Raw genomic sequence first — 13,448 nt, 5'->3', positions numbered from 1 at the left:
TGAGCCTGAAGCATGCTGAGGAAATCGATAGTAGGTTAATACAGTATTTGCTGTTCCATGATAAATGAGAAAAAAGGTCTAAAGGACAAAAAAATCTCTGATAAGTCTAAGCACAGACGCCAGAACATTGCAAGTCTGTGTGTCTGTAATCTACACTTTTGAATGGAGACTCTTTCTGCACTACAAGCTGGTGAAGTTTGTGTATTAATTTGTAGAGCTGAGAAGGACTTTTTTTTTTAACTTGTTTGCCAGCAATTACCATAGAAATGTTTTGCATGTTTGTGTATATGTATAGAGATAACATTACCTTTCTTTGAATTCCTGTTGTAGTGTGAGCAGTCTCACCTGATGAGAGAACACGAAGATATCCAGGAGCGGACAACACTGAGGTATGAGGAACGTATCACAGAGCTCCACAGCATTATAGCAGAATTAAACAAGAAGATCGATCGGCTCCAGGGGACAACAATAAGGTGAGAGTTGCAGTGATTTAATGTTTATTAAGTTAATAAATTCTTAGTGACTGGGCTCTAAGACTAGTTCAGTGCTGTGTGCAAGCTTTTAGCAGTTCATTAGGGGATTCTCTGCAAAAATGATTCTTTATTGACAAAGCTAAGCTCCATATATAACTAGAGTGAGTCTGAAGCAGATGTCATTCAGAGGAAGTTCCTGCTTTGTGTTATTTGACAAAGAAACTTGTAACAATTTATGATGCCTTGCTATGTTCATGAGGGAGTGGACTGGCTGTGCAACTGTTTTACTGGTAGTTGAAATGCCATCCACAGTGTGTGTGTGTGTGTGTGTGTGGGGGGGGGGGGAGGTTGGACTTCCCAAACCACCTCTGTGAATGCTTAGAATCCGAGTTCCACTGGACAGTGGCCAGAGATATTTTTGTTTTTTTCACTGTGTATATCCTGCTGGGGAGATGCCATCTAACAGTAGGGATTTGGGAAGAAAAGCAAACACAAGATTATTCTCAAGTAAAAAATAAACACCATTTTTATAAGAACGAGGACCTTGAGAGTATTGTACTTCAAAGATAAACATGCTAGAGAGCACTGTTGGCACTCTGCAAATGTTAACTAACTCTGAGAGATGAAAGACGTGATCAAGATAGGTCAGTGTAATGTATGTTAAAGCTGTAACCTTTGTACAGATCAGATTAGAGAAGGCAGTCTGTGCTGTATTCCAGTAGAGATCAGTGTGCAAGGCTGGCAAAACCTGTGCATGTTTTGTAAATAACAGGCTAGATGCAATGATTACTTTTTTCTCTCATCTCTTAAGTGAGTTTACCACTTTTATCAAGTCGCATTAGTTAGAAGTGAAATAATAAACAGAAGTACCTCCCTATACATAGATTTATCAGCATGTCAAGCAAATGAGAAAAAGAACTGGAGTTTTATGTCTTAGCTGAGCATTGTACAGAGATGGGAGTTGTATAATGTTTACTAGGGAGCTTTATACTTATTTGTGATAATGCGAGTTGTGAGTAGTGACACCTTGGTTTAACGTTTCTGTTGTTAGAGTGTAACAGTTCTGCTTGCTGACCACCTGTACAAACACCTGATTCTGTACTACTTTCTTTGCGCATAATAGGAGTCACTGACAGACGCAGAGAAAAACTGGCTTATTTTAACATGACGGTTTTTGTATTTTTATTGCGCCCTACACTACAGTATCACCCTGGTTTGGGTGCTGCTTCAAGTACCGAAGTCATGCTTTTCTTAGGCCTAGCATAACCCCACATTCATGTATCATTATGCATGCATGATTGGCTGCATATGCCATACAGAAGAGATGTTTTTTGTTTTCCGGGGCTGGAGTGCTCGGCCCCTACTTGGGCCTATTTAGCCAGACATGGAGAAGCCCACATGTTGCATACCTTTAGAGAAAGGGAAAATCTCATGTTCTGCACACAGACGGAGGAAACCCTCTGAGCACTGCCTCGTATATAATCATAATTAGCTGTTGTATGTACTAGCTACAATAAATCTCGTTAGTGACATTCATCGATTCTGTTGTTCTTAAACCATCAGAAAAAAGTGAAGTACATACAAATGAAGAAATGACCTCTTTATTTGGAGTGTGATAAATTGTGACAGTTCTGAATCATACTGTAGAGTATTTTGTGTTGCGAAGCCTTCCTTTGTGCCATATGCAGTTTTAGTTTGTTTCAAATGAAATTGCTTTATATATTTTAGGACTGGACCATCAAGTCTTATTTGTTTTTGTTTTTGTTTTTATTTTCATTAACCTTAAGTTGCAAATATCCTGAAGCAGTTGCAACTCTTTGTTGTAATGATTTTCTATGAACCTATGCAAACGACAAAAGCCTTTGTGTATTTCACATGCAGTTTACTAGACTCTGATTTCCAAAGTTTCTTTTGGCTTGCTGAACAGAATGAGCACTGAAGTTTCATTTTGTGCAAAATTCTAGCTGACAGTAATGATCACAGAATCTAAGAGACTTTGTGCAAGGTGATTTTCCAAAATCTGCATTTTAATGTTGACTTAAGCAAACAGTTGTAATAAAAAATTGCACACCTGAATTAACATAGGAACTGAACAAATGTTCTTCACACAGTTTGTATAATTGTATATCTTTATTCATAATCTTTCGTTGCAGGTCTGTTCTGCCTTACTTTTTCTCCAGCCCTGTTTCCTGCAAGCATAGATTTTCTCAAATTACATACAGTTATGTAAGTAGTGCATCACTTCTACTCAACATATGCAGGACTACATTGAGAGTGAGGGGGTGTGAACATAGCTCTCAATCTCTTAGAGCATGAATTGGGAACAAAGTCAAAAAGTTATGGGGGACAAAAGGCCAAAACTGCTCCTGAATGCTTAGTTACTAGAATAATAAGCTTTGCAATTAGAGTTGTAGTTATGTGGTAACACAAACAGAAGGTTTATTGGCAGGAATTCCCAAAGCTGCATTCTACTTTAACTCTCCACTTGACAATAGTTTTGTGCTACTGCTATGTGCTTGGGTAATTTAGATCTGCTGTCTTGTCTGTCCTCCAACCACCATACTGTTTTGTCTTTTGATAGCAGTGATCTGTCTGTCATATCTCATCCACCCCTGCCTGTGGCAAGTGAGGTTGTATACCAGCCATGGTGACTACTGCCAGCCCTGTTCAAAAATAAGCTACCAGAGTTATACAGTATTACTGCTAAATTCTGGCCCATAATGGAGTAACTGGTAAACACAAATCAAACTACGCAACTAAATTCCCCAAACCTTTTACAGTTTTATTCTTCAGTGCAAAATGTATTAAAGGCTTCTCACTTTGTCACCCTCTACCATTTCTGTTATTTCTGTTGCTTTTAACTGGTTTGACCCAGTGGCCGACTAGATTTCATGTAATTTAAGGATAAGGCGAGCAAAGGAAAAGCTGCATAAAATTTGGAATATTTAGACATTTCATTTAGTACAAGGAAATGCAAAGTTGGTATCAGTTACCAAGTGCTGCACTATAGTTTTACCCTAAAATTTTAACATTTGACTGTTTTTACATTGCCATTGTAAAACTGGTTATACTGAGCGGGATTCTGTTCTGCTCCACCTGTAATTAGATTGTGTTAAAGAAGACAAAAAGTGGTAAGTAACCTAGGAGAGATTAAACAGAAGTGGGCTAAAATCAGAATTAGCCTGATAAGTGTTTTGTGATAATGTGAGATTTCTAAGACTGCTGGGATTATAGTTAATATTACCAGTGGAGCACAAATGCGGGGAAGTGGTACAGGATCCACTTACATGCCTGTTGAATGCTGTTTTTTTGACACGCCTAAGTAATTTTGCAGTTTAACAAAAGTGTTAGTCCTGTGAAGGATGTGAATCTTGTTATACTGGAGATATTACATAATCCAACACCTTGAGATTGTTCATTTTAGCAGTTCTAACGATGGAATATTACAGAAAGTTAATGGATTGACTAGATAGGGCGGCCGCGGTGGTGCAGTGGTTCGCGTTGCTGCCTCACAGCAAGAGGTTCTCCGGTTCAATCCTCGCCTGGATTGCCTTCTGTGCGGAGTCTGCATGTCCTCCCTGTGGTCACGTGGATTTCCTCCGGGTCTCCGGTTTCCTCCCATGTCCCAAAGGTGGATTGGATACTCTCTAAATTGGCCCTAGGCGTGAGTATGTGAGTATGTGCCTTCTGTGGAAGGTTGGCAACATGACACTGTAAAAACTCCACTGCCGATCATGAGCGGACAGGTGATCTGCTGTGGTGACCCCTAAATGGGGAAAAGTCGAAAGAAAAAGAAGAATGGATTGACTAGATCTTGGCAAACAGGTTGCACAAGATTGATTCAGTGGGCATTTTCTCTAATTTATTTGCTGAATGCTACCCACATGCCTGTAGGTGGTTCTGTTAGTGTCCTTAAATCCGTTACTGTCCTTTATAGTGTCACAGATTCTCAGCATGAAGATCAGAGTCTGGTGTGAAACACTATCATTTACAAAGTGGTCCCTGCGATAAGACTTTCAGCTTTTCCCGGTTAGGGGTTGCCACAGCGGAACTCCGGTCCGCTCATGATTGGCAGTGGATTTTTACGGTGCCGAGTTGCCAGCCTGACGCCCAACCTCCAAAGAAGGCACGCCCATTCATGCTCGCACCTACCTGCATGTCTTTAATGTCACTTGACCGTGGGGAGGACATGCAGACTCCACACAGAAGGTGCTCCAGCCGAGAATCGAACGGGAGAGCCTCTTGCTGTGAGGCGACAACGCTAACCGCTGCACTACCGCGGCATACCAAAGTGGTCCCTGCGATACAGTATTAATGAGATGTTGGTCGTCTTTTTCACTTCAGTGATGCTCAGGTGTCTTGATAAGCAGTGCAAGCAAGTGTAGGAATTGTAGGTGGTGCAATCACATAGACATAATACCACTTCTCTTGTCAGTTGTAAAGTTTGTCAAGACATGTGTGTTACTCTTAGAAATGTGTTTGAACACTAGGTCAAAAGGGCTGGGCATCTTGTTGGCAAACCGATAGGGGAAGGTCAAGTATTAGTGTTCACATTTTCAGAGGAAAGTGAACTAATTGAAATTCTGTTAAAACTTGAAGATAAAGTTCAATTAGAAAACCTACCATGTTGACACTCTGGTGGTATAAAATCCTCCTCCTGGTGTTCTGATTGCCAAAAATGATATGTAAATAAAATGCCTGTTTGGATTAACTGCATGGGCACAGAGGCACTCTGAACACATGACCACATGCTCCTCGATCAGGAATCTCATCTTGAAAGGATGGAATACTATATTTCCTCCTCTACAAGTGTAGTTTGTTCATGTGAATTTCTGAGTGAGAAACTGGTAGAATTGAAAATGATCACTTTTGTCCTTGAGTAACGAACTGACTAGTAAGTATCCCAGCAGGAGGTTAGTGATCTTTTGTAGCTTTGCAGCTAACAGCACAATACCAGCCATGCTGCACAAAGCCCAGTTAAGGCAATGTACGCTGCCTGAGTGTTTGTTATGCACTACCAGCACTGTGCAATTTAGCTCTTCATGTATATAAATAGTGCGTGTGTGTGTGTGTGTCCTCACATTTTTCTCATGAGAGGCTGAGTAGCCACTGAGTGCAATTTCCACCAGTGTTAAACATTATGACCTCAAAACAATTACTCTAAAAGGCATGTGGAGGTCAACAGAAAGTTCCAGAATGTTTACTCTATCGTACATGCCAACATTGTGAAAATGTATTTTTGCCCCATGTCTTGAACATGTTCATCGCCTCATTAACCTTTTACTTAACTAATCTTGTTTTGCAAGATGAAAGATGGCCTCCATTTTAAGCACATTCACGTCTAGGCCAAGGTTGCTTTGTCTGCTATCCACTGGTTCAGTGCAAATTGTCCACTATTACAGTTTGAGCAGTTTTGTCTAGTTCACCATACCCAGTATTATACCAGTTTTGGCATTTACCTTTTTCCTTCTCTGCACATATATGGGTGTTTGTTTTTGAATGTTACCACTTATTTCTGTCAACATTTTTAACAGCCTTCTGTGACTACACATGAAGGCTTTTTTTTCTGACTCATTGTAGAGATACGTTGCATGTTTGCTGGTTACTCATAGTTTATTTTTGATCACTGTTGTTTGCTTCTGCTTTACTCGTCTGTTGCATGATCTTTAGGGATAAAGTTTGTCCATGTCCACTCAGTGACACCCATCCAATGTCTCCAGAAAAGTTTTCACTTTCTTGTTCACTCATTTTCCACTATCATGGTATGTGTTGTGTGTTATGTGCATGCAGGTGCAACATATGTACATCCTCCAATCTGTTTCATGGCGAGGACTAAGACAGTACACAGCATACCTCTCAGTCTCTCAGTGCAACAAGTCAGGTCAAAGCCTAAAATAATCCAGGGACAAAGACCACAAAATAGGGACAGATTTTAAATATTGCTCATATGAGCATATAAGGTTGCTCGAATAACAAGGCATGTGTTAGCATAGCATTTTCTGAAGGCTAATGAAGTCTGAAATTGAAATTAATGTCATTATTTAGTGACTTCAGTCAGTTTGCCAGGAAACCACATATTTTATGAGGAACAGACCAAAATATGAGACAAATCTGGACATTCTGTGAAAATCTAGACAGCTGAGATGTATGGTATAGGGAAAGGATAAATCCACACCACAATAAAAATGCCAGCATGGAAGAACTGCAACCAACTGTAGCAAAATACAAATGCAGGCAGTACCAGGAACCACTCGCATTTGTTGCTTATATCAACGCAGATTGTCGTTTTGCCAAAGCTTTTTTAGTGCAGAAAACTGCAGGATCACGTTACCTCCTGCATTTAAAGGAGCTGTACATCACATGATCAACTGCAAATACTATGAATACTATGTGCAAGTGGCAAACTGCAACCATAAAAATTACCAACTATCTTCAGATGTAATAAATGACCATACTAAAAAAAATTGAATAAATGCAAATTGATTACCTGAAACACATAACATACTCAGAATGCTGCAAGCATTGAGAGAAATTATTATATAATATGTGTTACAGGTGCTCATAATGTAGAAAATCAAAACTTCAATAAAACTTCACGAAAAAGCACACAAATATTATAGTAGTAAACTGTAAGTATACAACAGACCAGTAGGAACTAAATCAATTCATTCGAGTATTTTACATACTCATCAGTAGAAGCCAATGTATACTAAATAAGGTATATAATATCTGGATACTTAATAGTGCAATAACCTAAAACTTTTTCAAATGAGCGTAAAACATATATGGAGTCTAATCCTTATATGTGCATTAGAAAGAAAAAATATTCTTAAAAGGTCATCCATCCCAGGTGGAAACATGGTCCCCAAGTTAATAATCTAATGCCATTCATTTCTGTCCAAGCGTATGTTTATAGTGGATACTGTAGAAGTTTCCTGCTACCTGATCTATTACACTAAAGGTAAAAATAGCAGTTGAGTGCTATTGTTTGTTGGTAAAGAGCAAGTCCTATCATGGAAGCATTTGATGTCACTAAAATGCGATGGAATTTGTTGCTTGTTGCTTCCAAACCATAGAAGTTTGCCCCACATAAAAGGCACCATAGTCAATAGACTTACCCAATCAGTCTGATATACAGTCAAGTGACATATGAAAAAATTTGTACAAGTGTTAAAGTAAAACACCCTGGTATGGAAGACCCCCTCTTACAATGCATGTAATGCCCACAAGGGTAACAGCCTAAATGTGGATTGCCCAATGGTACAGTTTAAAGGCATCTTAGTCACATAACCTTTTTTTGTACCCACAAAAATACCATGTAATTTATTTAACCTTCCTATAAAAGAAACTCCGTAGCTCAGGTACCATAAATCTGCAAAAGAATTTTATCATTTCTCGCAGTGTATTGATGTTTACTCAACACCTGTTTTACTAAATGACTGTTGGAACCAAAGGTGGTAACAAGCCTAAGAGCTGATTTATATCAAAAGTGTTACTTCTGAAACTGACATTGTACTGCAGCATCTCGGGGAATAGACTTAGAAATATCATAAACTTTTTCAATGCAATGTTTCTCATTTACCTACCAAAGTACTGTGTAAGGCACTTGTCCTTCATATAAGAGAAACTCTGTACCTCTGGAACCATATTGCAAAATAGTTTATAGTTTTTTTTCACAATATTCCAGTGTTTATTCAACACTTGCCTTACTAAATAACTATTTGAACCATAAGTGGTAACAAACCTAAGGGTCCGTTTACATCAGAAGTGTTACTTTTGAAACCTTGATATTGCAGCATCCCTAGGAGCATATTTGGGAAATATCAAAAGCTCTTTCAGTGTAATGTTTCTTATTGCCACAATTCAGAAAAACCTTCAGTTCTGTAAAACTGTCTACTTGCTTTTAATAAACTTGGGCACTAGTCTTGTCTTTAATCTGTAGTTTATTTAGGCTGTGCATTCTGACATATAATGCAGAAATTTACTGTTCTACCCTGGCAATAATAATGTTCTATCAATTAACAATGACATTTTTTATCCATGGACCAACTGAAATGGACTGTAACCAGATACATTGTGCATGGAGAGTTTGACCTCGCCCATGGAACCTATAAGTGATGCGGAGTGTTATCATGCTTTATAGTTTCCCAGCATGTTTGTATAACTTCTGACCTTTCCAAGAACGTCATTTGTAGAACATTTTCCCTTGCCCTTTCTAAAGGGAAGGAGAGCTGTGATTAGATGTTCAGTTCCTTCCTTTGGTGATCCATGCTCTGCATAGGACAATTCCTAAACCAGTTTAGTGGTGGATAGTTCCATTAATTTCTTCTGAGGCTGGCCAAAGCGTACTGTGTTTGATTTTTGTCGATGTTAGTAAGTATGTTGTACTGTTCTATTCAGTTGTACTGTTCTGTTCAGTTTTAAATTCAATTAAATTGTTTGGTGTGTCCTGAAGATGTCTTCAATTATATCAAAACTTTGTCATGTATTCTGCTACCATTACTATACCCACTTCATTTATCAATTTAGAACTGTTGCTGTAGAACATTCTTTCCTGAAAAACACAATCCCAAGTTTGTTAGTTTATGCCCTTAGAATATTTAGCAAACATCACATCTAGACCCTCACTCCCCACTGCAGATTGTCCAATAATCATGTTTCATGATTACCATTTCATTGTTTGACTGTGCTACTTTATACTCTGCTGCAACTGTCTTCTACAGCTCCAGCCCACACTGAGACTTATGCCTAATGAGAATTAATGTTTTGAAGTGATTCAGTATAGGTGACACACAGAATAAATATGGTTTTACAGACCTATTTACTACATCTCTTTTTATGCCATAACTTTATTACTTGTGAATACTGACTAAAGTAACATTTGCACTACTGCAGGGTGAGAACTTCAGTAAAACAGTGTTGCCAAGTATGTAAAATGTACTAAAATATGCATTAACTAGTTCTACTATTCTTTTTTTTCAATTTTTTTTTGTTTTTCAAATACATTTGAATGAATTCCATAGTATTTATACAGAACATCTTAAATAACTATGTACACTATTTACATTAGCCTGACACTGTAACAGACCTTAATGTATACTATTACTTTATAAGTATGTCCAATCTATTATCAGAGTGTCTGATCAATTATAGTATAGTGTCAATCAACAATAAGACTTTTCCCCAAGGGTTGTTGATAAATTCTTAGTTCTTTAATTTTAATTTCCAGTAATGCTGTGGTCTTCAGTAGGCTGTAGAAGTCTTCCAAAGTTGGTATTGTGTTTGTATTCCATCTTCTTGGTATACACTTCCTTGAAATTGCAAGTATAGTCCATATAGTATAGTATAGTACATGTTTGACCTTTTCAAATGAGGACCTTCGTTCACATGTAATAATACAAGAGCTTTAGTTAAATAAAATGATTTATTAAGTAAAGCTTGTAGAAACAATACCATTCTAAAATGGCTTAATTTTAACACAATCAAAGAAAATGTAGTTCCAATCTGCATTGTGTACTTGCTCACATCTCCAACATATTCCTTTTATGGAGGAACTAATTTTACTGATTCTATCTGGGGTTAAGAATGCTCTGTGCAAGCATTTCCAATTAAAAACTTTCCAGTATTGTGTAAAGGATGTATATTTTATTGATAATAAGATATTTGTTTTAATATCTTCAGTTAACTGTATTGAGTGCCCTTTTGTTATATATTTCCAATATGAGGTTTTGGGTGTTGTTTCATAGTTTATCAGTGTTTTGTAAAATTTTGAAATGTCTCCCATGTCAGTCATTATATATGATTTCATATATGTATTTCATAAATTTAGGTATTTCTTTAAATGAAGAATTATTAATTCTACTTAAATGATGCGAATATGACAAAATACTCTAAAGTTAGCCAGTCATGTTGTGGAATTTTGTATGTTGTTTTTGTTAATTGCATATCTAAAACTTTTAGTTCTTGGATACATTGGAGCCAACAAATAAAATCCTTTCTGTTCCCAGGAATTAATAATTTCTCTACATATTTTATGTGGAATGTTATTTGTGACTATAAATGGTGTTAAAAGATCAAACCAGATTTTTAAATCTATATTTGCATTAATAATTTTCCTAAATGAGTCAATGTAATAATTAATCATACGAGTTTTAGTGGGTTTAGTTATGTCATATTGCATACTAATACATAAATATGTACCACGGAAATTTTTTTATCTGTTGTTTGAAAGTTTGTTTGTAAATCAAATTCATTTATTGATATTACAGTTAGTAATTCTTTCCAATTTGCAGAGTAATTTGGACTTATCCAGTCTGAGATTGTTTTAGATATTGATGCTTTTATATATGTTTCTGTATCAGGGAAGTTTAATCCTCGCTGTTTCCATGGTCTGATATGATGTATTAAAGCTATTCAGTTTCTTTTGGGAAACAATAATAATTTTATTAAGCATGAATTTATTTCTTTATATTAATTTCTGGTAACAGTTGTATTGCTAAGGCTATATATAGAATCTTGGGCCGTAAAACCATTTTTATTAACTGTAGTCCATCTTCAAATCCACGGTGGTGCAGCAGTTAGCATTGCTGCCTCACAGCAAGAGGTTCTCCGGTTCGATCCTCAGCTGGGGTGCCTTCTGTGCGGAGTCTGCATGTCCTCCCTGTGGTCATGTGGGTTTCTTCCTGGTGCTCCGGTTTCCTCCCACATCCCAAAGACATGCTATAGGTGAATTGGACACTCTAAATTGGCACTAGGTGTGAGTGTGTGCATGTGTGTGCCTTCTGTGGAAGGTTGGGCGGTGGGCTGGCAACTCGATACCATAAAACTCCACTGCCAATCATGAACGGACAGGTGATCCGCTGTGATGACCCCTAACCGGAAAAAGCCAAAAGAAGAAGTCTATCTTCAAATGTTAATATAATTTTGTTCCATTTTTCCACAGAGATTTTATTTGTATCGATGATGATATTGTAGTTTTTTGAGACTAATACCCCAGGGATCACGTCAGTCGCCCTGCTAGACAGGGGTCCAGGAAAGTAAATAATGTGGGAAGAAATAGCCAGGGAATTGTTATGGCTAGGCTTGTATAGGCCCTAGGGCTGATAGCCTAGTACCAACCTATGAACCTATTATCCTTCCATAACTCAATTCCTAGGTATTTTAAGGTAGATTATTGTTTCCCCATGATGTGATCCCCCTTAGTCTGCAGTTCTTTTATTTAAAAATCAAAACTTTGATTTTGATTTATTGAAATGGAGTCCTGAAGTCATTTGAAATTTGTCAATTAATATATCTAATTATTCTAATGTCTCTTTTGTATTAGATAATGTTAGTAATACGTCATCAGCAAATGGCATTACTTTAGAATTGTATTGTTCATAAACATCTATTCCTTTGATTTTTATATTATGAATTGAATCTGCCAATATTTCAATAGCCAGAGCAAATAGAGTCGGTGACATGGGACATCCTTGTTTAGTGCCTTTTGTTATATGTATAGATTCAGAGGTAAAAGGACCTAACTTGACATACGCTAAATTATTTGTGTGTGTGTGTGTGTGTGTGTGTGTGTGTGTGTGTGTGTGTGTGTGTGTGTGTGTATATATATATATATATATATATATATATATATATATGTGTGTATATATATATATATATATATATATATATATATATATATATATATATATATATATATCATATTCTTTAAGAGATGAACAAAGGATGCAAGAAATTCAAATAGCATTAGGATTTTGAATAAATAGTCCCAATTTAGGGAATCAAAGGCTTTCTCTATATCTAAGCCAATTATGAGTTTCTTTATTTTTTTATTAACATAATCTATAAAAGAAATTATCCTTTTAATATTGTCATGTTTGTCTATGATAGATAAATCCAGTTTGATCATTATTTATTGTTTTGGATAGTGGTATTTCATTTTGCTAGTTAATAGTGTCATAAATATCTTATAGTCATTATTTAATAGTGATATAGGTCTATATGAGGTACAGAGGTTTGGGGATTTGTTTTCCTTTAGGATTGGTGTGATTAAGGAATATCTTCAAGAGGGTGGTATTAAAGCTTGTGACTGAATTTCTAATAGAGTTTTATGGAAGAGGGATAGTATCTTTGAAGGAAAAAGTTTATATATTTCCATAATTATGCCATCTATACCTGGAGCTTTATTATTTTTACCCTCTTTTATTGTATCTGTAATTTCTTTGTTGGATATGGATGCTTGCAGATCTAGTTTTAATTTTTCTGGTATTTTTTTATATTAGAACATTTTTCATCTAGATTTAATTGATCAATATGTATATTTTCTTTTTGGAAATATTTATATAGTTATTTCTGTGGGCATCAAGAATGTCACCTATATCCAATATATTTCCCTTTCTTTAAATGGAATATACTTTTAAAGTTATTAGCTTTTGATTGTATTTTGATTCTTGTGGATAAATTATGTAGATATTTGGGAGAAGTGGCCAAGGTATTATTTTTTGGGGTTTTCTAAAGCTAAATTAGTTTTATGTGTTAGAATTTCATTGTATTTATAGTTTAATAACTCTGCTTTCTTTTTCATCTCCAAATTATTTTGATTTTTTTTTCAGCTTTTACTGACAAAAGTTTGGATTGTAGATCTAATAATTCAGAATCCCATTTTCTGATTTTTTTATACCAAGTTAGGGTTTAAGCTTTTAATGAGTCCCATATCATTATTTTATTTATCTCTGTGGTGTAATTAATACCCAAGAAGAACTGTAATTCAGATAATAACCAGGGTTTGAACTCTTTAATTTTAGTTATATATGCTGGAATTCTGGAGTTAAAGATTAATGGTTTGTACCAATTTTGAAGTTTTAGTATCAATGGATTGTCTGAAAAGGGGCAGGGAGTGATTGAGAAATTAATGATTTTAGAGGGTAAGTCATGTGCAGCAAATATTTTATCTATTCTAGTTTGGGTTCCAAATCT

At 36.2% G+C, this 13,448-nt stretch overlaps 1 protein-coding gene across 2 annotated transcripts in view; it reads left to right on the top strand.

The window, feature by feature from the left end:
• Window positions 1-13,448, top strand: part of MCC (MCC regulator of WNT signaling pathway) — a 1,047,208-nt gene that overhangs the window by 283,283 nt on the left and 750,477 nt on the right. For both annotated transcript variants that reach the window (XM_044064211.1, XM_044064210.1), the window contains exon 3: window positions 331-473. In XM_044064211.1, the coding sequence (XP_043920146.1) occupies window positions 349-473 (125 nt within the window). In that variant the 5' untranslated portion in view covers window positions 331-348. The remainder of the gene's footprint in view (window positions 1-330; window positions 474-13,448) is intronic.

Source organism: Protopterus annectens, chromosome 2.part2, assembly GCF_019279795.1.
Source record: "Protopterus annectens isolate FY-2018-M chromosome 2.part2, PAN1.0, whole genome shotgun sequence".
Classification (NCBI taxonomy): Eukaryota; Metazoa; Chordata; order Ceratodontiformes; family Protopteridae; genus Protopterus; species Protopterus annectens.
The sequence above is the reverse complement of the archived record's forward strand: the minus strand, read 5'-3'. Positions and strand labels throughout refer to the sequence as shown.